We start from the raw sequence: 26,254 nt of genomic DNA on the forward strand, positions 1-26,254 counted from the left end.
CTGCAAGATCAGCTAAGAACAGAGATTATAATTTTTGAAATATAATAGATATATTTTTTAAATAGTATCAATGTCCCCTTTAATCACCCATAAATATCGCCCACGAGCTATTAAATATTAAAAATATTGATTTTCATTCGCTGGTTATTACATCCCTGAATATAAAGTTTAGTTATTATAAATATTATTAACGCGATTAAACATAAATTATGATAATTATTATAAACATTTTTATAATAATTAAACATTTAAAGATTTATTAGGAAAATAATTCCACTTTATGTTCGTCCGAAAAATTGCTGCTAGGAGTAGATAGGTAATATCTATTCTTAGCCACTTATTCTAATCGTAAACGTATGGTATAGTCATTTAAAAAAAGCATCAATAACTTCTTATTCGTGTAAACATCAAAAATACTGCTATTATTTTCAAATCTCTGCTTATCCGATACAATACAATTCGATTATTATAAATAAGAAAATTTACAAATTAATTAAATTAATTTCTCTCACTTTCTTTCAGAAATCTTCAATAGCAATTCAAGTGATCTATAAGAAAGAAAGAAATTGAACTTCAACACAAAGATCTCTCCATCAATATTATAATACCAAAATGTCGATGGAAAATTGTCAATAGATACCGGAATATCAGCGAGCATCCCTAGCAGAGAGGACACCCTGTATGCAGAAACGCAATTCCCGGCCGACACACACATATACAACCACATTACGCATGTACACATACACATGAAGAGAGACAAACAGACAAATACGAGACGTACACACGCACACAAATACGACGCAGAATCGATCGAAGGGCGTCACAAGCGGATTTAAAGGGTTAGCGGCTTAAATGCTCGAGCGGGGATGTACCGTTAATTGCTAACGTAAGATAGACCGTCTGTCTTCGTCGTTAAAGATGTTTGGCGATACGTATTCGCGATCGTTCAATCTTGGATGCGTTCGATCTTTTCAGCTGGTCTATTTTACGTCGATCGTCGTCATCGTCGTTGTTAATGACGTAAATCTACGAGACGCGCCTGTATGTCGACCGACACAAACAACAAAGATAGAAAATGCGTACATGATACATGCGAGCTCCTACGAATATGTATAAAATTATATATGCTTGTGTATTGTATACCGAGAGAACAGTATCCGACTCCTCAATTCTTCACAATCGTCTGTTTTTTTTTTTTGTTTTATTATTGTTTGTAAGTACATACACTTGATGTTTAGATATTATGATATTTAGATATCATACAGATATATATACATATATTATATACATAGAGAAAATATGATTCAGTATACATATATAATTATATAATTATCGCAAATGTCTTTAATTCGTGAAATTAAATTTCTTTCAATGACCTACGTCTGTTTATGTTTTGAGTTTCTACGCATCTCAATCATTGAAATACTAAGCTCAAAATAAAATAAGCCCAAAATATATATCTTTATAGACTACTGTGTACGCGTGTATTTCAAAATTTATATATTTTTATAATTTATAGCTTTTTATATCATAATTTATATATATAAAAAAAAATTATTTATCGTACCTTATGATTGTATGTTTCTTTGAATTGTTATTCCGTCTATATCTTTTACAACTTCTCTCTCTCTCTCTCTCTCTCTCTCTTTGATATTATTAATTCTTTTTGTTATTATACCAATATATTAATATTTACACTCACTTATTTTAAATCTACATCAACAGAGTTGTCTGGAAAATTTGTTAAAATACTGCTAATTTTCTTAAAACGAACATTGAGATTATTCATGCAATAAAATATATAATATTCTTTATTCCTTTCTTTTACTTTTACACACGTACAAATCTACTTTTCAGAGGGAGAGGGGAGGGGGATTCACATCTCTCTTTATTTCTAAGAAAGCTCCTTTCGGCTTTCCCGAATTGGCAATCGGGGACACCGACAAGATACATGAACGGGGATAGCGCGAGTACGGATATATACGCGCGAGTTTAACGGATATTTGTGTACAAACAAATGTACGGTACACGCGAGCGCGCGTGACTCGTATTCACACACGTACATTTCGATCGGTAGACAAAAGGATCAGATGTGCGTTCGAGGAATAAGTGGGGGAGGAATGGATGGGAGAAAGATAGAGGGGAAGCGCAGATGAACGGAAACGGGGGGGAAAAAAAAACCGTGTACATCGCAGGTGCAGCGTGCGCGAGGAGCCAGCAAGAAGCGGCGTCGCTTTCTGCGGGTGCAACGAATTTTTTTCCCCCCCGAGCTGCGCGCATTTTTGTCGGGGACCTATATATACAATGTATCCCGCATGTGTTGATTCCCGTGTGTCAGGGGGATACATACGGGTTACATTGGCTTATCGCTTATCGTAAAATTAACCGTCGCGTCACTCCCGAGACAAAAGAAGCTAGACGAACGTTCCAGGAGCGGCTTTTCATCGGAAAGAGAGGCGTAATACGCGCACAAACACGTACATCTAAATAGAATCGACGAAAGAACGGTATCTTGGAATTTATTCCACGACCGCTGGAAAAACGCTGGAATGACGTCTACGACGGGTCGAGCGAGTCGGTGAACATCTTATAGGGGCGATAGCGATAAGAGAGAGAGAGAGAGAGAGAAGGGAATCGGGAAAGAAAACTGGAAGGATAAAGAGAATGGGAGGGAAAAAAGGCACAGAAAGACAGACAGAGAGTAGAGAGGCAGAGCGAGGCAGCAGCAACAGCAGTAGCGGAGGAAGGAGAAGAGGGGAAAAAGCGGGGTGAAAGAAAAGGGTAGACATACACAGACACGCGTCCACGACATTTCGGTGGAAAAAAAATTCCTACCTTTGGAGCGGCGAGTGTAAAGAGTGTACTTTTTCTTTCTCTTTCTCTCTCGATCTCTCTCTGTCTCTCCTGTCAGAGCGATGTCATAAGTCGTAGGCGTTGAGATGCTGACGCTCGTCGAGTCGCGCCATTTAACAACGCAGCGGCGTATATACAACGTTACTCTCGTCGAGGTAAAGGCAACTGTTCACGGCGATGGCCGCGGCAACAGCACGTCGGCACGGCAGCTCACCACTTCGAACATCGACACCGAGGTCGCTCCGTGGCCCCACGTTCGCGGCCCCGCCCATTAAATCGGGGCCCCGTTGTACGTGCCGAGACGCGCGCCGAACGTAGCCGGAGAGGAGTCCACCCGCGTCGTCAGAAGCACTAACCGCATGACACACGCTGCTCTCGCGCGCGCGCCTCCGATTAATGCGTGCGGCCCGTGACAAGGCACGGCGTCGACGTCGACCACGACACTCGCCGTCCGTCGTGCGCGGCCACTTTATCTCCTCCCCCTCCTCCCTGTATTCCAGTGCCGGCTTTACGGAGTACGTTATCCGGAACTCGAATGTATTTATGCATATATACACTATAAGAAAGCGAATAAGATTCATAAAGATTCGCGCTTCGATTAAATAGTGCGCGCGCGCGCGCGGGTAATATATTTTTTTATCTCGAAGGATATCTAATATTTTGATATACAATATAATTTTTAATTTATTGAAATTACCTTGCGATTGGATCGGGAAGGATGATGAAGGAGATATGTAGCTCTTGAAGTATTTCGATCGGGGATACAGACCGTAAAGAGACGGTGCTGCGCGTAACGATATTGCGTCGCGATCGCGACTCCATCAACGACTTTCTTGACGTCAGAATCATTTCGAACGTGACCGCCGCGAGCCAATAACAGCGCCACTTGCCGGCGAAGAAATTGAAGCAAGGAGACGATTGACGTTATTGACAATTGATATTATCATTAGTGATATTATCGAGGGTAATAACTAATGAAGAAAAAATAATGTTTTGAAAGCTACTGTAGCTGTAAATTATTTAAAAATTATGTAAAAATATATATATATATTATATATATATATATATATATATATATCTGATATTATTATATAGATATCTTACATTTTTATTATAATGCTTTTAAATATATTTATTAGCAACCTTCAGTGATAAAAAAGTATTTCTAAAATATATTATGTGTTGTATCATATAGGAAACCTGGCGCGTTCGCGAGATATATAAATATTTTTATTGATTCGATATCAAATATCGATATTCTCTTATGATATGTTTAGTAGAATATATTGGTAATATATCGATCATTGTATATATATGGGCATGTGCCTTTTTATATTTGTACACGTATAGATAATTTCAAATATAGCAATTTTTAATGCAGAACAAATTTCCATAATGTTCCGGGAAAGAATACAATTATCGCAGGTAATACAAAAAGCAATTTAATTACTAATTAATTAATACCTCCATCGTGATTTAAAGAGATGATGCGTGATGATCACTTGTGTTGTCGATAGAACGCGGATTTAATATCGATTCTTATTCATGACACACTCAAGAATCTGGACGGCCTGTAAATAACACCCAACATTATATAAATTTTAGATAAAATTATAATTATTAAATTATTTATAAATGGATTATTTCATCTAATATATATAAATCATTTGTTGTCTTATATATTTTCGTTTTATATTCTATTATATTTTTATTATTTTTTAAATTATTTTTCGTTATATTTTTTCTTCTATAATTATTTTTGTTGTGGCTGAGAATAAAAGACATAATAATAAATTACTGTCGAAATTAACATCCTATGTTTTACACATAAAATGTTATTTGACAATTATATGAGTCTTTTTTATAAATAGTTTTTAATAACCTCCCATTGCTCGCCTGACCTTCCATTATTCGTATTAGATATTTTATTTTTCAAATAGAAAAATTCTCTATTCGATAGCCAATTGCATGAAAGACATGTCTACACTTGTCTATACCTGTGTTCTTTAGCCGAAAAGCTGTCAATGTTGGCAACCCTGCCGCGGAGCGTCTCGCGTCGTCCCGTCGTCTGCATCGGAGGTGCGAGTTGACAGCTCGTTCTCTCTTCTCGTGTCGTCGAATCGTCACTCGCGGCGAAACTCTCGTCCTGACAGGCGAAGACGCGCGATGCCGCGATGCCTCGCGCGTCGCCCTGAGTACCGAGCGCGGTCGAAACGGGCGACGGTGCCCGATCGAATGTCCCCGTTGACGGCCACGGTTGCCCTTTGGGTCTCCTTCGTTCCGTGATCGTGCTCGACGTTCTTCGCGCCCGATCGCGCCCCTCGATGTTCATCACGATGTAAGACCTCGCCGACGATCAGATCGATCATCATCCTCGCCCTCATCGCTGTATCTTTGCAATTGTCATCGACCGTCGTCTCGACAGCGGCAGTTACCTGCAGTTTTTCTAGAATAATTCCATGGTATACATTATCGCTTGTTTAAAAACATATTTGAACATTAATGTGTATATAGTCTTTGGAACTTGTTTTTGGCTGGCTATTATAAAGATATTATTAATTAATTATTTGTGTGCATTGTTTTATTGTACATTACTAGTAAATAGTTATACTATATAGATATTTATATCCAAATTGTTTTGCTTTAGGCTCGTGTTTTCTTCATGAAGAATTGATAAAGTATATTCTCTTTTTTCCTGCATTAATAAATTCATATTTGCACATATTTGCTAATAAAAATAAATTCTATAACAATTAATTAAACTTTACAGCTATTTAATAATATATGAACTTTAAATCTTGTAGGTCACACATCTTTTTTACTCTGTTCCTGGTCACATGTGGGTCACAATCTTGTCGTTGTTTCAGCCGTCTCAAAGTGCTTGAGAAAATCTATAAAAATTTATATTCTTTGTGGAAAATAAACATGTACAACAAAAATTAAAAAATGAATTTTAAACATTTCTTTTTATTGATTGAAATCTTTCTTTTGTTAAAATATTGATGGGATCAAAATGATCCATATGTGGCCTTTAAGAGTTAAAAAGAGGTTTTGGTATATTTTATCAATTTGTTATATATTATCAAATGAGTTATAGTATACAAAAAAAATTAATTAATTTTAAAACTGAGATAGAAAATAAAAGCTAGAAAAGATAAAAAATAAAAAAGATGTTTAGTTAATATTATTTAACATCAACAACTATTTATGTTCTTTGAAAAATCAATATCGTACTTTGCAGAAAAACAAAGAAATATGAAGAGATTTAATTGAATCGGGTGAGCGCATTTGTGTTCAGAAAGCAAGTATCTGTTTAGCCAAAAAAAAAAAAACAGCAAAGGACAACAGAAAATTCGGCATGATCCGTGGCAGGAGTAGAATCAACTTGGAAACATTAGATGGGGCGGAGGAGGCATGGAAGCCACAGCTGGCCGACCGTCTCATCAGAGACTCTTCAAGAACACCTTGCCATCACCGGGAATACCCGGATTAGATGTCATAAGAGCCTTACACCAAGTACTATTCATTCCCTTTTTTATTTATACATTTTCCATATGAAATAGATAAGAGCAAAAAATATTAATTAGTATCATGATATTATTTTTTTTGCGAACGATTCATCTGTCACTTATCTGCTGTAGAAAATATACCGAAATATTTGTAGTTAACATCTGAAATATTTTCTTTGCTAAATATCTCGATGAGATAAAAGAAGATTGCACGAATTATTCTGGTAATAATACAGACGATCGTGTCATTGCGTACGGCTCTGGACTCCTCGCGCGAAGAGCTTCGCCGATTACAAGAGAGTGTCGGGGATTTCTCCAGCGAGAGTTACGTCGACGCCGTGAGCCGTCTGGCTCTTGAGAATCACGTCCTCAGACGAAGAATCTTGAGCAAGAGCTGCGAATTCTCATGTGATGCGGCAATCAGCTCGCCGCTTAAGTCGAAACGCATCCGACTCGTAGAAACTTCTCGTATGGAGTAAGCACAATTATAATTTAATTTAACTGCTAGCACCGGAAAGATGAATCCTTTCTGTCAAGGATTCAGTTGACGAATTAACGTCGAGAATTTTTCTATGTTCCAGTCGACCAACAGATTCAAAAACTACCATGGATGTATCTAAAGAGAAGATCGATGATAATGCTCGCAATACAAATAAATTTAATCAGCCTGCTTCTGGACACAGCAGCAGTAGTAGCAGCGGCAACGATAGTCCCGATCTGCCTTCTCGTGCTAGCCGATCCGATAGACTGCAAACTATATCGAAATCCTCTAGAACTGCAATTACCAAAGGCACCACTAGCTCAACAATTACACAGGCGGCATCTACGATGCTAAACGTTCACTGTGAGAATGATAAAACCTCGATTTTGACGACGAACGCAACTAGCAACGAGGAAGAGCCACACGAAATTTCAGGTAGAGTTAGTCAGTTCCATAATAAATTGATATAATAAATAATTTTTGATCAAAAGTTCTGTAAAAATCTTGGGAGTTAAAAAAAAATATCGTGTTTTAAAAAAAAAAAAAAAACGAAGAAACGACTATTATTGACTTTTTTATGAATCGCATTATTTCGTTGAAATAACGAAATTCTGTTCAAATGCATTTTTTAAAGAGAAATTTATTGTTCTAGGCGATGCGGTCAATATGGATCACTTGGACGTTCCTGAAAAGGATACTGGTGAGGACTTAAGTTTGAAATCCATTTCTGACGGTGACAATTCTGTGTTCAGTGATCACACCGATCAACAGACACCTCGTCAGAGTCAACCAGGTGATTCATCGAGACCGAATGAACATTCGGAAAACGAATCGGAGGAGCTGGACGACATCGAGCTGATATTTACGACAGATGAAACTTGTCGTGATCTCGGCCTGCAAGAGGACCTGGTATCTATCACGGAAACCGAGTCGTGGCAGCATGCGGGTGTCGGTAGCGGTCAGCCTGTTCTACTCAAGTATACAAAGTCGGCGGAAAACGAGTCGTTGGTCTGTAATGGTGACAAGACTAGTTCTGTCGAGGAAGCAGTCTCCTCGCAAAGTTCCAGCATCGATCGCGAGGAAAGCGTTGACAGATTCGACGAGAGTTCCAACACCAGACTCAACAAGATGTGGTCGCAGTGTTCCGTCTTAGTCGAGACGGACATCAGCAAATGCGGAATTGTGGAGGATGCTGAGAGCTCAACGGGATCGTCTTTGCGACATGTTGCGAGAAGAAACACTTTGGCCGCACCGCCAACAACTTACAGGTTTACTTAATGTCATTTTTTTTTTACAGATTTTGTGTCTAAGAAATCCATAAATCGCATTTACGATATCCGAGTAATTTACGTTGCTCACTTTCTAGCTCTTAAAAATGAACTATCGTTAATCGATTAATCGAGATTGTCGTTGATTTATATATTTCTTATTATTATTAGGCTTGATATATCATTATCATCTTTTTGTCTTTTTAGACCTATTATTCATCGGGAGGCTTTAGCTGGCAGTCGTAGAAAGAGCTCCGCTCCATTGCGGCCAGTAATGGACCGTAGTAGTGGTGCCCGAAGAGAATCTGGTGCCCAAACGGATATCTCCGCGCTTCCGGCACAATGGAGATCCGAAAGCTATCTGGCCCACAAGGTTGCGCACACCTTTACGACGCTACCGAGCAAGTTTGCGCTTCCAACGGGCGTGCCCAGCCGATTGAGGTTGTCGGACAAAACTCGAGAAGCTAGAAGAGTGATGTTATCAGACATCAGTTTCACTAGTATGGTACCCGAGTTATCAAGAAGTGCTGATCATTTGTGCCATGATTCACACGCGCAGGTAAAGTTAACATGTAATAGTTAACACGTATAGAAAAAAGAGATAAATGAATTATTATGATATCGCAGATATGTGTTTTCCTTTCACACTTTTACATATCTGCTAATCAATACATTGCTACATATTAAAATTTCTCCAAGGAAAATGTAATTTCCTAAAGAATCTGTGATTGAAAAAAAAAGAATGTTTCTTCTTTAGTGTCTTAGCTCGCGCAACTACGGTTTTCGTACACCAGAAATCCATAGACGCGAATCCCTGGGTTCTCCCGCGGGATACTGGCCACGTTGCAATCCCGCAACAAGTCTGCCAAGTCCCTGCGATTGTCGACTATCAACTGACCTGTATCCTTCGCGATATCGCGGCTCTCTGACATCAATACCGTCGCCCGGTCTCGAGGTTGTCGGTGGTCCATCGCGAAGGCACTCTTGGAGAGCAACGGCAGCATCCTTTGACACATGGAGAGTTCCAGTCGCGACTTCAACGCCACGTCCGACCTGGTCTTCGATGCCGTCCTCTCCGACACATGTGCATCCTCCGTCGATCTCCTCCAGAATTTCAAAAAGTGCACCAAAGAGAACACGATCAAAGGTGACTTTCCAAGGTACGTATATTCTTTGTTCTCTCTGTATAATTTGCGTTTCTCTCTCAAGCGAATTCACAATGCAATTATTCTTGAAAGAAAAAGGAATATGTGTATATATCTATGTATACAAATATTCGAGAGAAGCATTCATCTATTCAGAAAGTAAATTCAAAGTGAAGGAAGATAGTCGCAATTTTCAGAATGTCCAATGACACGCGGTAGTCTACCCAATTTGCGTTCAGACTTAGTCGGCGGTGAAAATAGCGGGGATTCCACCGAATCATTGATCGATGAAGCCGAAGATTATTTGCGGCGAAGTATCGATTCTATGCTGACAATATCGAGCATCAGCACGGATTATTGGAGTAAGCAAACAGCGAGACGAAGAAGGACGCGAAGACATTCGGAGCCTGACTTAATTCGCGATTGGCATCCTCCCCAAGATGCCAGGCCATATTTGCCAAAGGTAATGTCGTGTTTATCTTATATTCACGAAAAAGTTTTTGCTTAAATCACATTTTCAATAATATATTTTCTCTTAGATTATAATTGGTCAAAATTTTTGCATAAAATCTTCCAGATACCAAGAGATCTCAAATTAGATCACCTTGTGAAGGTCATATCGCCGGAGGGCAGGGTCCTCCAAGGACGTGTGAGATACGTAGGTCCAGTTCCAGGCCGAGAAGATGCGCATGTGGGAGTAGAATTGCCATATGTTAACGGTTCATCCGATGGTACTTTTCATGGCAGAAGATTCTTCGATTGGTAAGCTTATGAGGAACTAAATAAATAAAAGAAATAAAAATATTTTGCAGATCCGTAATATTTATAAAAATTAAGTATATATATTTTGCTTTCTTTTATTTAAAACCATTAAAACATGAAGTGATAAAATGAGATACCTTTCCTCTTTCCGTTTTTTCTTTCTTTCTTTTTCTCCCTCCTCCCTCTTCAAAATCTGATAGCTTTAATTATTTCAGTTTTAATCAAAAATAATTCTGTTATTAACAGCGAACCGGATCGTGCGATCTTCGTTCCATTCAAGAAGGTAGTGCTTGCCTGGTGCACTACTTGACCCGAAGCATCAACTCCCATGGTCACGCCTCGTATTCTACTCTCCCAATACACTATGTAAGAAGAAAGTGAGGGAGAGAAAGATAAAGAATTCGGCGACACGTAAGTCGTATTTACAAATTATCATATTTGAAAGCTGGCCAATCCTCTGGTTAGATCAAGTGTAATGCGACTATCTATAATCTTCGTCGATTAATTCTCTCATCCCCATACGGAATTGTATAGCTGTTTAACTACGTGTGTGTATTAAAATTATCAAAATTGAAAAAAATAATTTTAGGTGCCATAAAAATATAATAACGAACGCTGTATCATATGTCGTGTAATACTATAAACATGTATGTATGTAACATATACACGCTCTATATATGTATATGTACATACATACACTAATCCAATAATATATTATAGCTTATTCTGTTTAAAACATATTTGACAGATCGATAATCACTTCTAGCCTTAGAGGCTTAGTAGTGACAAATTCTGCAATATATCGACGTCTCTTATTGTGTACCTAATTTTCTACAAAATATTTTTTTTTAAATATGAAGCAAAGTTGATAAAGTCTCATAGCTTGCCTTTCTAATGTAGCACAGTTGAAGAAGTAAAAAGTAAATCGAAACTTATTAAAAGAATGTCAAAATACAGTCCATTATCGAGTGCATATTAACGCATTCAGCTGACAAAATATAACCAAAATTGTATCGAAAATGGGAATCTGAGAACAGCTATAAAAAGCCAAATCATAATCAATAAAATTTCGCACTTTCATCTTCCTACTCATATTAACGTGATTATATGTACAAAATGTATGTATAAATCGCAAAATGATTTTCTTAATGTTCAACATGCGATATCATATACCAAAAAAATATATAACAAACCTATAAGATAACTTTGAAAAACTTAAATGTAGTATTGTGTTACGCTCTAAAGATAAGAACAAACATATTTGGTTGAACAGTAAATTTGGGAATGAGGGAATTAAATTACAATTTTATTACATATAACTGGAGGATAAAAGCAGCAGAATCAACTGTTAATTACAATTTTTGGCAGGAATAATCAAAATGATCTATTAATTATTAATTAATTAATATTTTTTATCAATAATAATTTGAGAGGCTATGTGCAGCGAACGCTGATCTTTTATTTCGGATGGCGTAGCATTGTGATCGTATTTCAATATCGATAAAATGACATTTGCTTGCGATATTATAATATAAAGCTCTTAAGAGAAAGATTGTGTACCATTGTGTTTCTCATTCAAAGGAAAAAAATGATTTTTTTTGGCTACTATGATTACAATTACTTATTATTATTAATACACACATCGAGAAAATATTCACATTATCCTGAGCACTCTATTATATAAATATAGAAAAAAATTTTCTTCTTGGATACTCTACTCGAGAGATCGTTTCCTTCGTTGCATAATATTCTATTTTTTTTGGCACGATTAAATGTCGATTCAAATTCTTTTCTTTTTTAAGGGAAGAAATTTGCATGTTTCTTCAGGATACTTCAATTTAATTCAATTATTTGGCACAAAATCTTTTTATCAGTTTTCTCAATCATAAGTAAAAAGTGTTGGATAAAATCCATAAAGCATTTATCTGGTGATTGATAATTTTGAGCAGTCTCGAGTTCGATCTTAACCCAAATATCTCATGAATTGAATCTCTGATATCGCAGATTTGGCGAGATTATTCTTAAGATTTAATTTTGCTGTAATGAGTTAAAATTTTATTTGAAACCGTTATTTGATCTCATTAGAAAAATCAATTAAAATGATAATTCAAAAAAGAAAAAAAAAGAATATGTAGATATATATAAGATAATTTTATCAAAAGTCCAATCGGACCTTTGTTTACTAATTACTTTATTAATTTATTAGGTGACTATTCTAACATTGATCTATCCATCACTCCGCGATTTAATTAACATAAAATAAGATTACAGTATACATTTTTTCGATGTGCGTATTCTTAACTGGAACTAAAGAAAATAGAGATAAAAATGAATCCGTAAAAAGAGATATGCAATAGTAATAAATGCTATTAAATTCATTATCAACATAATAATATTTTTGTGCGTTGCTTACGAGCTTTCAACGAGCAAATGCTTTAGTGTATGCTAGACATCAAGAGTGTTTTTCTATGTGAAATTAGGCCCATTTGAAGACATGCACTGTATCGAGATATTTATGATTCAGAATTTGTCGACGTTTCTACATGTTTGATACGTCTAACTTAATGTGGCAAAGCATCTCTGATGTCCCAAATGATGTACGCGCATGTATATGTATTTTACATATATATACATCAATTTCTGTACATTTTGAAAAAAAAAACACGCGTATATAAACGCTACACTTGGCTGTACAAAAATAAAAATAATCATATCCTAAGGCTGTACCTCTTGTCTTAATCGATGGATCTGATTTATTCGAATTTGAACTGATTTATGAGAATCGGTCGATGCGTTTTTCTGAATTTTTAGATCCATGGATACCTAGCTGAATATAATATATTAACGTAAAAAACGATGAGATGTAAAACTCACTATTTATTGTATCGTAAAAAATACGAAAAAAATAAAGAAAATTGGCTTAAAATGTAAGATGTACATATCTTCCTTATATAGCTCATGAATCATTCGATGTTTAAAATATCTTTTCCTGCTTTAGCTCTTAATTCCTTAATTTATATCATAATTCTTAGATTGTTCTTGAATCTTCAGATATTTGAATTTATTTAGATTAGAATTCGGAGAATTTTGTTTTTTGTACCGCCGTTTTTTGTAAATCTATCTTTTTCATCTTTTACAACAATAACTTTCATTCGTGCAATGTTTGTACAATTATACATTGCTTTTAATTATGATTTAAAATTCGCGATATTCTCTTTTATTTTGCCTCGATAAAGTGAAGAAATTATAAATGATGAGCTGGATAGTCGGCGTACCAGCTAAAGGCTCCGTTGGAGCCAGTCTGACCCCCAAAATCGACATAATCTAGGACATGTGTGGCCGATCGCTGTTCTCTCGAGTCATCCTGATGAACGACGCTGGGTATAGCGACCGGTATGTATGCCTCCGTTTGTCGAGCCACCCTGGACAATGAGGATGTGATTGGGTTCACCTCAATGACGTCGATACCTTCAATACCGTCAACGGGGATTGCGATGTAACGTCGACCTCCCAATACGCCGTAAATGGCGCATAGCAACATCAACGCGATCTTCTACGATACGAAAAATAGACGATTATATTTAAGATTCTTTACACAATATTGATTATTTTTCGTCGAAAGAGAGAAAATGTGTAAATTTTTTTTCTTTTTCTTGCGAAGTAAATTAATTTTTCATATTAATAACATAAATTGATAATTATATATATATATATAAATAGGTTCTTTCTCAATATATATATATATATATTGAGAAAGAATCTATTTTATCAAATTTTATAAAATTAAATATCGTATATGCAACAAAAAATAGTTTTTATTTCAATGCTTAGACTATTACAATTTCTTGGGTTACAGATTAAAAATCAAATTTTATTATTAGTTTATTTTACTCTACTTATTTTTGAATATTTTTTGAATATTTTTTATTAACTTTTGCTTTCAAAGCGCTTTTTTGAGAACCACGAAAGATTTTTATTGTTTTTATCGCGAATTGACAAATATTTTTTTTAATATTTTAATATTATTTTTCCTCTTATTAAGAAATTAATATTTTATTGTTTTTATGTTCAAAATTAATTTGATTTGATATAAAAAAGAGACAAAAATGAAATGATTAACTTAAACTATAAATGTATTATTTACCAAATTATTCATCGTCCTCTCGTGATGAACTGAAAGCGAGTTTAACAGTTTGGTTCGTCGAACTAAAGTGAGGGGCTTCGTTGTTGCCGTTTTATATATTTCTCTTAGCCACAGCTTTCTAGTCTCTGTGAGAATAACTGACAATTACTTCTGGCTACTTCTTGCACCATCCCGTCGCGAGTCAATTGTCGCGAAGCTGGCCGTCGACCGCGAGCCACTGAAATGTTTCCTCGGAGAAAAAGAATCATTATATTCTTCTTCCTCGATTCACGCCTCGATAGTTTTGATCTTCAATCAAACTTTCAATCATTCTTTCTTTTCGCTCGCGTGTTTTTCTTCTTGATTCAATTCGGCTTGCCTGCTGATTCAGCGACAATTAAACAACGAATTTTTCAAAAACTATTTATTTTTTTACTCATACTATTGACAAAAAATAATTTCTTTCATTGTTACACGGTTATAACTATTTAATCGCTTATACAGTTTGAGAGATTCAATTATAAGTATAAAAATATAATACAGAATCATGTATCCTTTTTTTTTTACATTTCTTGCATTACTGTCAATAATTAAGAGATATACACAAAGAGATCTATTATATAATATTTTTAAGATCTAATTAAATCCTTATATTATAGGAAGAATTATATTTAGTAAGAGGAATTGTATTCCATAAGAAAAAAAAAAACAATATCTCTTATCCTTAGAAAACAATCGCTAAAAATTATTCCGTTGTGTTGCAATTTAATTATCGAAGCATATTTCATTTTCGTTTACATTTTTATATATTTTTATATTATATACAACATTAATAAAAACATATAAAAAGTAAGTGCAAAATGAAAATACCATAGAAGTCTCTATATATATTATACTCTTTAGAGAATAATTATAAAAATAAATATTATGAATTCTTGAAAAATAAATTCATATTATCATTTCATGGCACAAGTGTGAATTGTACAATTCCAACATAAACGGATTAAAAATAATAATATCTTACATACAGATCATAATAACATAAAAAAGTACATATATCTTAAAAAATCTTTTTCATTTCTTGTCATAATGTAAGACAGAAAGATTACGAAAATGATAAGATTGAAAGTAACTTAAGAATAACAAGAATACTAGGATTTTTTTTTGTAACGCTTAATAAAAAAGTTATTATTGAGTGAAGTCTGACAATTCAGCGCAGACCTTTAGCTGGACACACGTCAATGAGCCGCGTGCCTGGCATGTGTGCGTGAGCGTTCAGCTGTTTACATTGCCTCACTGACGTGCATCTGGCTAAAGATCGGTGATGATTGGCCAGACTTTCTCAATAATAACTCTCTTATTAAGCGTTATAAAAAAAATGGTACATGACTTTTCTCCTCAATTTTACCTGCTCTATCTGCATACGACGGGTGATGCGGTTGAGACCGGACACACTGTATACACACACACGCACACGCACACACACACACACGCACACGCACGCATATATATATATATATATATATGTATATATGTATATATATTGTATATATATATATATATATATATATATATATATATATATATATATATATATATATATATGTATATAGTGTATAGTGTGTGCGTGTGCGTGTGTGTATATATATATATATACATATACACATACATATATGTGTATATAGATATGTATATGTGTGTGTGTGTGTGTATTGTGTGTGTGTGTGTGTGTGTGTGTGTGTGTATATATATATATATAATAAACGGAAGACACGTTTGTTTGGATCTTTATCGGCATTACATTATTTTAAGTATCTCGCTCTAAAATTTATAAGCTTATATATAGATTGGATTTTTAATATAAGAGAATTCTACAAAAGAGGAATTTCTAATATAAATCTATATAATAAATGCAGTAAAATTAGTTGTTTTAGAAAAGTTGTTAAATCAATCGCTTCTGCAGATTGAGGTAGTAAAATTGGCTTAATTGGCATGACAATCATTTGAAATATGTTCAACCAAGATGAGTCGGATGAGATGAATCGGACGAAAAGTCATGCTTATCTTCTGATAATGTGGAACTCGCGATTGACCAGTCTTCTTCCTCAAATTGAGCCAATCCTGAACGTATCATAGTTTCCCTAACATTGATGACCTGTGAAGAATAAAAAACAATAAAAAAAAAGTCTATAAGCGGGATTTTGAAAAGAACATATATGATTATGGCAAGATTTTCTTTCACGGATTTTTTAAATTGCTTCAATACAACTTCGAACTAGATATTATTATGGAATATCACAAATCTCATAAATTTAAAATAAAGTTATACGAAATGTTTCAATTTTTTTTCTTTTTTTTTAATATACATGTGCGTGTACAAAAATATATAAATATATATTTATTAAATATTGATATAGTTATTAATTTTAATTTGATTCGAACACAACTTGATGATGATATAATACTTTTTTCTCCCTTTCTTTTTTCTGGCTTGTATTTATCTATGCTTGCATTTATCAGCAATTTGTGGTAAAAATGAGAAAGAATTTGGCAAGTTTTTAGCATTTGCAGCATAGCACAATTATTCGCATGAAATGTACACTCACATATTAAACATAGTTAACAAGTTATTACAAAATGTTCCACCAAAAAAAGAATATATTTTAAAGAAAAAAGAAAATGGAAATTCGTTTCTCAGAATGGATTGAAACGTTTGATCATTATAGAAGTATATATATATTGATATAAATTAACATATATATTGATATAAATTATAAATCAACAATCACAGTTTGGCTCTTTTATTAGACCTTTTCCTACTATTGAGTCTTAAGCTTCTGTTAATCATCTATCACTGTATATGAATTGATATCAGAGAAATCATGTCAATGTTTTTGCATTGTCGATTTCTTATTTTAAAATTTAATTTATATTTAGACAATATTAATTAACAATATTTAAACATTACAGCCATTATCATTTTTGCTCTCTCCACTTCTTAAGATAAGAATTATAATTTTAAAGTTTCAAATCAGATATAAATATAGAACATTGTATAAAATTTCAACGAATTTGCATATTTGTGATGCGATTGAGAATGTTTTGCAGAAATATAAGCAAACTTATAGAAGCTACAAAATATTTAAAAAAGCGAAACTATCGGTCTGAAAAGAATTTAACAAATTTAGGATGTCAGAAAAAATCCATTCATTCCTTTTGTCCCTTACCTTATTGCCATCCGTGTCGTAAAGATCAATGCAAGGAATCAGTGAATCTTCCACAGTGTCCCCGTAACCGATCCGCGGATGTTTTTTATATCCTTTAACTTTAGCGATCAAAGGTTTCCATTGCCCCACATGTAAGAGTTTGGAGAACATGTCGCAAGCTTCGGAGGTCCAAAAGTTTTCTCTAAGAATAACAGTCAGTTATCAACATTGAAGTCAATCAATAATCATGACTTATTAATTAATTGGTCAACCTATATGGCTTCATATTTGCCACTGAACATTGCACGGCCTGCACTCGTATAGCCAACATATCCGTACGCAGCTCCAATATATCCTCTGGAGGAAGAACAACAGTCTCTCCGTAATCCACATAAAAGAGACAGTATAGAAAGTCTTCTGCTGTACCTACTACTTGCGCGCGATACCATTTTTTTTCATAACCTGCTTTGGCTGCTACCATCTGGCCTGGTATTATCTAAAATTAGCAAACATTTATGGAGAAATACTATTAATTATACTAGTAATATGATAATTAATGTGTTATTATCCTTTATACATTACTTTTAGCATTTTGCTATCTAGTGCATTTAAAAAATGGTTATTCAAAATGATTTCATATATTAGATTTTCTATTTGCAGCATTTACAATATATATTAATAAAAAATATTTAAAGAAGTTATGATAACATTTTAAAAGTTTCTATTTTTTTATGTTTTTACTTTTTCCAAAGTATGAAGTTCACGATTTTCCTCTTTATTGTAATATTCTGTCATTTCGAACACTAAATTATCTAAAGCTCTGTTCGCAGGACCAACCACATGAATCCAAAATAAACTTGGTGTTGCCATTACGGTGACATATACTTCCATTACATCTTCTGCTAACAAAAGTTAGTTACAATAAACGAAAATCAAACAAATTTGTAAAATAATTCCACTTTATCTTCTATTTGCTCAAATTGGAATTGAAAAATCGATTAACATTTTGCAAAAATAAAATTATTTTATATTTTATATACCTTGTACTAAAGAAATTTGCGAAGATTCTGAACGGTCGTCGTCCATGTAAATATTGTCAAAGGCTGGATTGTATGTTGGTATTTTTCTTGAAGTGATTGTGAGGTCAACATTCAAGTCTATTTCCTCTCGAATTTTATTTTTCATCTGAGCAATGGCTAGCTCTATTTGCTCACCAGTTCCTCGTAACATTAGGCTGCTTTCATCGTCTATGAAAATGAAATTAATATATAATTATTACAATAATTATTACTATATATCCTTGCCAAATTTTGATATAAAATTAATAATTATAAAGAAATTTTTATTAAAGAATTTAAAATTTATAATATAATTCTTACACAAGAAGTAATTCTAATAAAATTGGGTATCAAAATAAAGTAAAAATAAATTATTGAAATAAAAAAATAAAAGAGAAAAAATTAAAATAATACATACTTTGAGATATATTAGCAGGATCTTTCTCAGGAATTACAATTTCTACACCAGAGAAACTTTGTATTTGCTGTACAGTATTTTCATTTTTTTCTATGATTCTTCCCCAAACTTTATGTGGTACAAAAAATTCATAAGTCTCAATAATAGACTGATTGTTTTTACTAGGTGATGTTCTAGGGGTTCTTGCAGTTGTGGTTTGTTCACATTTCAACTGAGCTCGAGCTTTGTGTTCTTCTTGGATTTTATCTTTTATTTGAGTAACTGCTAATGCTATTTGTTCAGCAGTTCCTTTTATTATTATTTTGCTTTTCCATCCATCTATAAAAAAAAATTAATATGATTATTACAATAATTATAATTAACAGTTATTCAATATAATTATCATATCTATAGGATGCAATATTAATGAATATATATGTGTATTTAGAAAATAAATTTCAATAGATTTTACAGAAACACGAACTTCTCTAATAAATGAAAATAAAATATTGTAAATTTGATAAGAATTTATAAAAATTTGTAAATTCAAAAATAGATAAAGCACAAATTGAAATTTTTGAATTTTTAAGGACATTAAACATCTAGAGAATTATAACGAATTTGCGATAAGAGCATATACAATTGAAAAATCATTATATAGACAAACAAACAAAATTTTCTGATAACTATCAACATGCTAAAAAATTTCAAAATTTATAATAAAATTACTAACAAAGTAAATAATTTAGAAAAATTAATTGTATAAAGCACAATTAATAAAAAAGCCAACATAACTGAATAAGTTATAAAAAAATATTAAAGTAGAATTAGTAATAAGTAAGCACCTTCAGATTTATGAACATCATTCTCTAGTGTGAGTTTTGCACCAGAAGATCTTTGTATCTGTTGCACAATACCTCCATGTTTTTTTAAAATTCCAAAGTACCCAATTCCAAAGGATCCGCAAACTTCAAATGGCACAAACATTTCATAGGTCTCGATGATAGGCTGATTGTCTACTATGTTTTTGATCATCGACTTTGCTAAACGAATGCCTTCAATTTCATTACCGTGTATCATGCAGAGACGATATGGACACTCTATATCATTATTACTCATAATAATAATTGTGCCAGTTGCATCTTGTATCTTTTGGATCATTGAACCACCTCTACCAATTACAGCAGATGCAAATTGTTTAGGTATTTTATATTCTACTGGAGTGCATGTAGATGTTATTATCTTACAAGATCTCTTTGTATTATTACTATCATCTTTTGTCTCATCATCCTGTAGTGCAATAATAATAGATAAATTTATATTTGAAGAAAACAGATAAATTTTATTAAATATTACATAAGAAGAGAGAGAGAAAGAGACAAAGATTTATAATTATGAAGAAATAAATATAATATAAAAAATTTGTATGCCAGAAGTATAAACTTTACCTTTTCAAACACAGGATAGAACAAGGTTGCTAGGGATATACAACCAAGAGTTGTCAAAGATATGCCAAGAAAAATAGGTATTACGAACTTTTTATCTAAATTTGATATCCACTTCATTTTGCAATAAAAAAATTATGCAATTGAAATAGAATAATGAATCCTGTTGTATGATCTGTGACAAAGATATACATGTATTTAAAAAAATATTTATATAAAATTTATATTTTTGTTTATGATTAATTTAAGTATTATAATTATTCACTGATACAAACTCATTTATTAGATATAAGATTACTTCTATTTCTATGTAAGATTTTTCAAATTCAACAAACAATTTTCTTCTTACAGATGACTACTCCTATAGATAATTTTTTTCTTATATGTACTCAACGATTTTAATTTAATTATGTTTAGTTAGTTATTACTACTCTACAAAATGTTCGCAATAACAGAAAGTTTCAAATTTTTGAGAAAAAAAATTTATATACTGCATATTTACCGTAATTAGTATCTAAAATGTCTTGTAGAAGTCTGTTGATATGCGAAAAAAACAGAAATTTTATATTTTTTATAACGGTTTATAATATCTAAAAACGGTATTTTATGTAAAGTCTAAAGTGTTTAGACTATTTAGCCAATCGCTTCTTCGTTTCTCATCTAATATACGTAATAAGTATTTTTACGAAAAGCATGAAACGTTGTAAAATCTTCGATTATTCAGTATATTATAGATATAGATGAGATGTATCAAATGCAATAAAAAGTTATCGGACGCACCGATTGGATATCGAATAGAGAATTTTTCAAGCTTCTATAGAGAATTCTAGTAATTCTCTATTCGCTAACCAATCAATACATTTTGATATATAAATAAATAGCGCTAAGTATTTCGCGCGAAATTTAATATTGTAATAAATGTATAAAACCTTATTTTTAAATTCCTTTTCTTAAATTCCATTTGCATTTGACATCGACATTATTTTTACATGCAGGTAGAAATTCACGTGCTACTTATGATTAATTCACACACATACTATAAATAAATATATATTTAATGCGAATATAATACAAGATTTGTATCTTATCACGTTACCTTCTCAAACCGGTTTATGCTGATTCATTCGCTTTTTTTTTATCGCACAAGATAATAAGAACTCGGCAAAGTTGTCGGATGTATCAGTAATACATTAGTGGTGAAAGCGTACATATATACTAGAGGTAGCTATTTATCAAATTTAACACAGCTGTTGAAATCTATTCAACTTTGGTGAGCTCAATTTTTCAATACTAAAGATACTCGAAAGAAAGTTTTATAATATTGATTTTCACACCACTTTCATTGTTGAGAAATTATTTTCGTGTATATTCTTATAACATCTCTGTATTTAGATGATCTTAATTTTGAATTTATATTTAAATAATTTTTGTAATAATCTCAAAACAGCGCGATGAGCTTGTCGGGCCTACCACATGTTTTGGTCACTAGCAGTGCAACACCGACACCCGGCATCGATTTGCTTCGAACAAAGTTTGAATAAATTTAGAATGTTTATAATATATATATTTTAATTATAAAGACATGTGTGTATATATGTGTGACATCATTTATCGTTATTTTTATTGATATAGATGCAACGTCACTATTATGCCAAATATCGTAAACACTCGAGAACAAATGTTACAAGCTATACCTGGATATGATGCTATCTTTCTTGTCGACAAAAATAAAGTCAACAGTGAATTTCTGGATATTGCCGGTAAATCCACGTTTTATTGTTTTTCGGACAATCAGAGTGCTTTTTTAAATAATTAGTTTTCACAAAGCGAAAATCAACTTCAAATTTAATTAACAAAGTAAAGTTTAAATGGAAATTGGAAATTTTCAGAGCCCAGATATGAACAAATACAAGATGATCATTATTGAAAGAAAAGCAAATGAAATTAATTTGATTCTTCAACGTTTTTCAGGCCCAAACTTAAAAGTCATATCGACAATGTCAGCTGGTTACGATCACATGGATATCCCAGAAATTAAAAGGAGAGGAATCAAGGTCGGGCACACGCCGATGGTACTATCGGCTGCAGTTGCGGAGATAGCTGTGCTTTTAATGTTATCTGCAGCGAGACGCGCTCATGAGGGTCGCATGATGTTGGAACAGTAATTAATATTTTCTTATTTTATATTATAATTATATTCTTATTTTTATAATATAATTATATTCTTATTTTATATTATAATTTATAATTGACATCAAAATCTGTCTACATGAAAAATTCAATAGAAAGTTTGATTCATTGTTTAATTTAAAATTGTATTTTCAAATATTTTCTGTAAAATTAAAAATTATAACGCGCTAATATAGATGTGTATGATAATCTATTCAAGAAATCAAGTGCAAAACGGACCACAATGGTTGTTGGGACACGATTTACGAGGCTCGACTGTCGGTATCTTTGGTTTGGGAAATATTGGTCAAGCAATCGTTAAACGATTAATGGCATTCGAAGTAGAACGCTTTATCTATACCGGACATTCGCGCAAGAAAGCAGGTACACACATATATACACACACACTTCAAAAGCCAGTTATAATCAATTGAATGTTCCACATAACTATATTTTTTATCCGCTATCTACAAGAACTTCAATTATAACATATTTTATGTTCTTCAACAATTTATATCTATCTTAAAAGAATTATATAAAGATACATTCAAGAATTTACTCTAATCATATATAAATTAAATAGATTTTCAATAATAAATAGTCAAATTGTATAAATTTTCAATATTTAATATTGTTTAATAAAAATCTCTTCGTCGTTTATTCGAGAATATAAATTTATAAAAATGTTATTTAGAGAAACAAAGCCTTTTTATCATCTTATGTTTAAAACAAATAATAACACAATTCACAGGTGATGAACTTGGAGCAACGTTTGTATCTTTCGACGATCTTTTGGAGCAAAGCGACTTTCTCGTGGTCGCAGCTCCCCTGAATAACGAAACCAGAGGAATTTTCAACGATAGTGCTTTCGATAAAATGAAAAAAACAGCCATTTTCGTGAACATAGCTCGCGGTCAAATTGTCAATACCGATTCGCTGGTAAGAGCCCTTCGTAATAAGAAGATATTCGCTGCCGGATTGGATGTTACTGACCCGGAACCGCTACCACCAGATCATAAACTTTTGAAGCTACCTAATGCTGGTAATTATTTTATTCTTTTTTTTCACTCGTTCTTTTTTAATCGATTAGTATTAGACGAGTTAAAATATAACGTTTAAGCTTAAACTATTAAAAAAGGCTAAAATGCTAAAATATCACACATTTGAAAATTCAAGAAATATTTCAGATAAGTTTCTAAAAATTCTATAATTTCGTAGTCGATGTGATATAATTTTTATATTATTATAATTTACACATATATAATATATCATATATTATTAGTCTTTGTCCAATTTCAGAAATTATACCACATTTGGGCAGCGCGACGATCAAGACCCGCAACGACATGTCGACAATTGCAGCACAGAATATTATTAATGGTCTTGAAGGCAAACCTTTAGTTTATTCCTTATAATAAATTATTTTCCTTAATTTTGTCTATATATATATATATATATATATATATATATATATATATATATATATAATTTAACGTCGAATTTTTTCCATAACAAAATAAATACAAACGAAGATGTAATGTATATCTGAAACACATTTCTAATGCTCATGTAATGAACAAAAGAAATACTACTTTATGTGAAATAATCTCCATGGTTCTTATGTCTAAATTGCACAAATGTAATAAATCTTAATCTCAATATGATTATAATCATCATACTACTTAGGTTAAGTAAATATTTTTATTGATATACAATGAATTATCCAAATATTCTTAGACATCACTTTTGCTTATTAAATTCAATTATTTTGATCATTATTATTCATTGAAATGATTCTATAAGATTCTCTAAAGATGCTATGGATTTCCTTGAAAATTGTATATATTATTACTGCTATATATTTAAATGTTTTTTAAAGTTTTATACAAAGATTTTCTCAAACTTATTATTTTCTTCAAATCTTCCTATTTTCAGAAAGTTCCTCCTAACAATGTTTTATTTGATTATTTCTTATTAAATTATTTAATATCATAAAATGACAAGTTATGGCAAGTAACATAATTTTATTTAAAAAAATGTGTATAGTATTTTCTTTAAATAAATTAATATTTTAACTTTAAAAGTAAATATTTCCTATCTCCAAAGTCCTCAAAAAGAACTTTTCTGTAATAGAGTATTTTACTTTAATATATATATATATATATATATATATATATATATATATATATATATATATATATCATATAAAAGTTATTGTGTAGTAGGTGTGTGTGTGTGTATGTATATATATATATATATATATATATATATATATATATATATATATATACACACACATACACAATAACTTTTAATTTCTTTCTCTCTCACATACATAAAATGTTTTCAATAAACCTGTTATCCTTGAAAAAACTGCTTAATGCTTAACTGCTACAAGATCAACACTGTTTACAACAATTTGCAACAGTTCACAGATTTCCATACTCAACATTTATCACCCATAATGGACAACAGGTAACCATCAGGCTTCCACTACTGCATTTTTTAAACTACATAGAATAGGATCGATCTTATTTTCCAACGATAATATATGACCAGTGTTACAATTGTGACTAGCAATAAAACTAACAACCAATGGTAATTTATTCATCTGGATTACCTGAGAATTAATTAAAAGAAATTCTTAAATTTTTCGAATTCCAAATAATAATTAAAGAATTGTATGAAATATATAAAAATAATTCACAAAATAATTTATATAATTTAGCTATAAATATCTTTATATATCTCTATATTCAATTATTAATTATATTAAATAAAAATTAAATATTTGATGTTATTTTGTCAATATAAATTATTTCTACTAATCTATCTAATCATAATTATTCTTTTAATATGTCAATTTTTTTTGATTATTTTCAAACAAAATTTATATATGAGCATAAAAATATCTTTATAATTTCTGTAAACATTGTATATATATATATACATATTTACCTGGTAATTACTATACATGCATATAATAGTTTTATTCTTTCCAAGACCCAATTTACTTCCTTGATCTGTAGCCATTCCGAAAGTAGATAAAAAACTAGCTCTTGTAGCTAATTCTGGTGCCTTTTCATTGGCTACAGATATGACAGGTACCCCATCTCTGTCTGTAATTAATATGCTATGCAGACCTTCCACATTGCTTAATAATTCATAAAGAAACTTTTTCAATTCCTAAAAACAAAAAACAAAAAAGTGATTAAATAATTTGAGGGATAATTGTCATATGTAACTTGATTCAATTGTTACATCAATAAAGCAAAATCGAGTAAAGGAAATATTAATAAAGAGATATTTCATATTTTGTGTACAATATACATAAGAGAAAAAAAAATTTATAATACAAAATATTTCCCATAAAACATTGATTTTCTAATTCCATTTTAATACTTTCATACAACAAAAAATTTATTTTTATTACTAAATTATTATAAAAAAAATTATTAAAGTATTTATTTATTTGTCCCCCAAACTTTGTATAGTATCGATTAAAACTATTTTTTTTATCGCATTATTAAAAAATAATACAAATTTTCGATGTTGTAAAAAGATGTGTATTTTTTATTTACGCTTATTTACGGTTTGGAATAGAACACACATAACCTCAAACGCAAGAGATAATACTTTTCTCCGCAAAAATGTATGTATAAATGTTCAACTTACAACTGTCATTTTTTACACGAAACAAGAAGTAAACGATGACTGATCAAGAGAATTCTTTAGACATATGACGACGGTCGTTATTATCCGTTCCCTCTTGATATCCGTATCGCGTATCGTGTTCCGAATGACAGTGCGCACGCGCAGTAAAGGGCAAATGCCTAAT

At 32.0% G+C, this 26,254-nt stretch overlaps 7 protein-coding genes across 9 annotated transcripts in view; 2 read left to right on the top strand and 5 right to left on the bottom strand.

The window, feature by feature from the left end:
- LOC126854879 (E3 ubiquitin-protein ligase RNF38) overlaps window positions 1-3,309 on the bottom strand; it is a 38,432-nt gene extending 35,123 nt beyond the window's left edge. The window contains exon 1 of the mRNA XM_050602003.1: window positions 2,836-3,309. The gene's annotated coding sequence lies outside the window, so the exon portion shown is untranslated. The remainder of the gene's footprint in view (window positions 1-2,835) is intronic.
- Window positions 3,310-4,294: 985 nt separating this feature from the next.
- On the bottom strand, window positions 4,295-5,185 carry LOC126854896 (uncharacterized). Its single transcript, XM_050602057.1, has 2 exons — window positions 4,851-5,185; window positions 4,295-4,424 (listed from the first exon to the last, which is right to left on the bottom strand). Exons 1-2 carry the CDS (start codon window positions 5,183-5,185, stop codon window positions 4,397-4,399), a joined length of 363 nt encoding a protein of 120 aa, XP_050458014.1. The 3' UTR covers window positions 4,295-4,396.
- Window positions 4,928-12,949, top strand: LOC126854878 (uncharacterized). Its single transcript, XM_050602002.1, has 10 exons — window positions 4,928-5,315; window positions 6,095-6,369; window positions 6,599-6,837; window positions 6,944-7,278; window positions 7,496-8,111; window positions 8,319-8,670; window positions 8,869-9,271; window positions 9,454-9,719; window positions 9,834-10,018; window positions 10,265-12,949. Exons 2-10 carry the CDS (start codon window positions 6,268-6,270, stop codon window positions 10,326-10,328), a joined length of 2,562 nt encoding a protein of 853 aa, XP_050457959.1. The 5' UTR covers window positions 4,928-5,315; window positions 6,095-6,267; the 3' UTR covers window positions 10,329-12,949.
- LOC126854897 (uncharacterized) lies at window positions 12,665-15,640 on the bottom strand. The gene is made up of 2 exons (XM_050602058.1): window positions 14,163-15,640; window positions 12,665-13,571 (listed from the first exon to the last, which is right to left on the bottom strand). The coding sequence occupies exons 1-2, from the start codon at window positions 14,172-14,174 to the stop codon at window positions 13,263-13,265; spliced, it is 321 nt and encodes a 106-aa protein (XP_050458015.1). The 5' UTR covers window positions 14,175-15,640; the 3' UTR covers window positions 12,665-13,262.
- Window positions 15,641-15,760: 120 nt separating this feature from the next.
- LOC126854880 (tudor and KH domain-containing protein-like) lies at window positions 15,761-20,954 on the bottom strand. 2 transcript variants are annotated; one of them, XM_050602005.1, is made up of 9 exons: window positions 20,750-20,954; window positions 20,251-20,422; window positions 19,648-20,092; window positions 18,824-19,141; window positions 18,388-18,594; window positions 18,089-18,249; window positions 17,620-17,843; window positions 17,369-17,549; window positions 15,761-16,296 (listed from the first exon to the last, which is right to left on the bottom strand). In XM_050602005.1, exons 2-9 carry the CDS (start codon window positions 20,365-20,367, stop codon window positions 16,156-16,158), a joined length of 1,794 nt encoding a protein of 597 aa, XP_050457962.1. In that variant the 5' UTR covers window positions 20,368-20,422; window positions 20,750-20,954; the 3' UTR covers window positions 15,761-16,155. The 2 variants fall into 2 exon arrangements, with proteins under 2 accessions (XP_050457962.1, XP_050457964.1); XM_050602007.1 differs by having other exon boundaries at window positions 18,089-18,246; window positions 20,750-20,953.
- Window positions 20,955-21,346: 392 nt separating this feature from the next.
- On the top strand, window positions 21,347-24,194 carry LOC126855328 (glyoxylate reductase/hydroxypyruvate reductase-like). 2 transcript variants are annotated; one of them, XM_050602874.1, is made up of 8 exons: window positions 21,347-21,517; window positions 21,695-21,778; window positions 21,880-22,007; window positions 22,219-22,408; window positions 22,637-22,800; window positions 23,168-23,458; window positions 23,716-23,855; window positions 23,890-24,194. In XM_050602874.1, the coding sequence occupies exons 2-7, from the start codon at window positions 21,699-21,701 to the stop codon at window positions 23,829-23,831; spliced, it is 969 nt and encodes a 322-aa protein (XP_050458831.1). In that variant the 5' UTR covers window positions 21,347-21,517; window positions 21,695-21,698; the 3' UTR covers window positions 23,832-23,855; window positions 23,890-24,194. The 2 variants fall into 2 exon arrangements, with proteins under 2 accessions (XP_050458831.1, XP_050458832.1); XM_050602875.1 differs by having other exon boundaries at window positions 23,894-24,194.
- A 454-nt stretch (window positions 24,195-24,648) lies between these two features.
- Window positions 24,649-26,254, bottom strand: LOC126855001 (ragulator complex protein LAMTOR3-A). Its single transcript, XM_050602262.1, has 3 exons — window positions 26,092-26,254; window positions 25,375-25,602; window positions 24,649-25,036 (listed from the first exon to the last, which is right to left on the bottom strand). Exons 1-3 carry the CDS (start codon window positions 26,098-26,100, stop codon window positions 24,899-24,901), a joined length of 375 nt encoding a protein of 124 aa, XP_050458219.1. The 5' UTR covers window positions 26,101-26,254; the 3' UTR covers window positions 24,649-24,898.

This window comes from Cataglyphis hispanica, chromosome 15, assembly GCF_021464435.1.
Source record: "Cataglyphis hispanica isolate Lineage 1 chromosome 15, ULB_Chis1_1.0, whole genome shotgun sequence".
Lineage (NCBI taxonomy): Eukaryota > Metazoa > Arthropoda > Insecta > Hymenoptera > Formicidae > Cataglyphis > Cataglyphis hispanica.

Bases quoted from the DNA above. Each gene is read 5' to 3' on its own strand.
- LOC126854896 (XM_050602057.1), bottom strand. From the start codon at position 5,185: ATGAACATCGAGGGGCGCGATCGGGCGCGAAGAACGTCGAGCACGATC. The intron at 4,425-4,850 runs GTATAGACAAGT...TGTTATTTACAG, and splicing joins TTTTCGGCTAAAGAACACAG to GCCGTCCAGATTCTTGAGTG.
- LOC126854878 (XM_050602002.1), top strand. From the start codon at position 6,268: ATGGAAGCCACAGCTGGCCGACCGTCTCATCAGAGACTCTTCAAGAAC. The intron at 7,279-7,495 runs GTAGAGTTAGTC...TTATTGTTCTAG, and splicing joins AGAGCCACACGAAATTTCAG to GCGATGCGGTCAATATGGAT. The intron at 8,112-8,318 runs GTTTACTTAATG...TTGTCTTTTTAG, and splicing joins GCACCGCCAACAACTTACAG to ACCTATTATTCATCGGGAGG.
- LOC126854880 (XM_050602005.1), bottom strand. From the start codon at position 20,367: ATGAAGTGGATATCAAATTTAGATAAAAAGTTCGTAATACCTATTTTT. The intron at 18,250-18,387 runs GTATATAAAATA...AACTTTTGTTAG, and splicing joins GCAAATTTCTTTAGTACAAG to CAGAAGATGTAATGGAAGTA. The intron at 16,297-17,368 runs GTAAGGGACAAA...TATTCTTCACAG, and splicing joins ACGACACGGATGGCAATAAG to GTCATCAATGTTAGGGAAAC.
- LOC126855328 (XM_050602874.1), top strand. From the start codon at position 21,699: ATGAGCTTGTCGGGCCTACCACATGTTTTGGTCACTAGCAGTGCAACA. The intron at 22,008-22,218 runs GTAAATCCACGT...AACGTTTTTCAG, and splicing joins TGAATTTCTGGATATTGCCG to GCCCAAACTTAAAAGTCATA. The intron at 22,409-22,636 runs GTAATTAATATT...AATCTATTCAAG, and splicing joins GGTCGCATGATGTTGGAACA to AAATCAAGTGCAAAACGGAC.
- LOC126855001 (XM_050602262.1), bottom strand. The intron at 25,037-25,374 runs GTAAATATGTAT...ATTAATTCTCAG, and splicing joins GCATGTATAGTAATTACCAG to GTAATCCAGATGAATAAATT.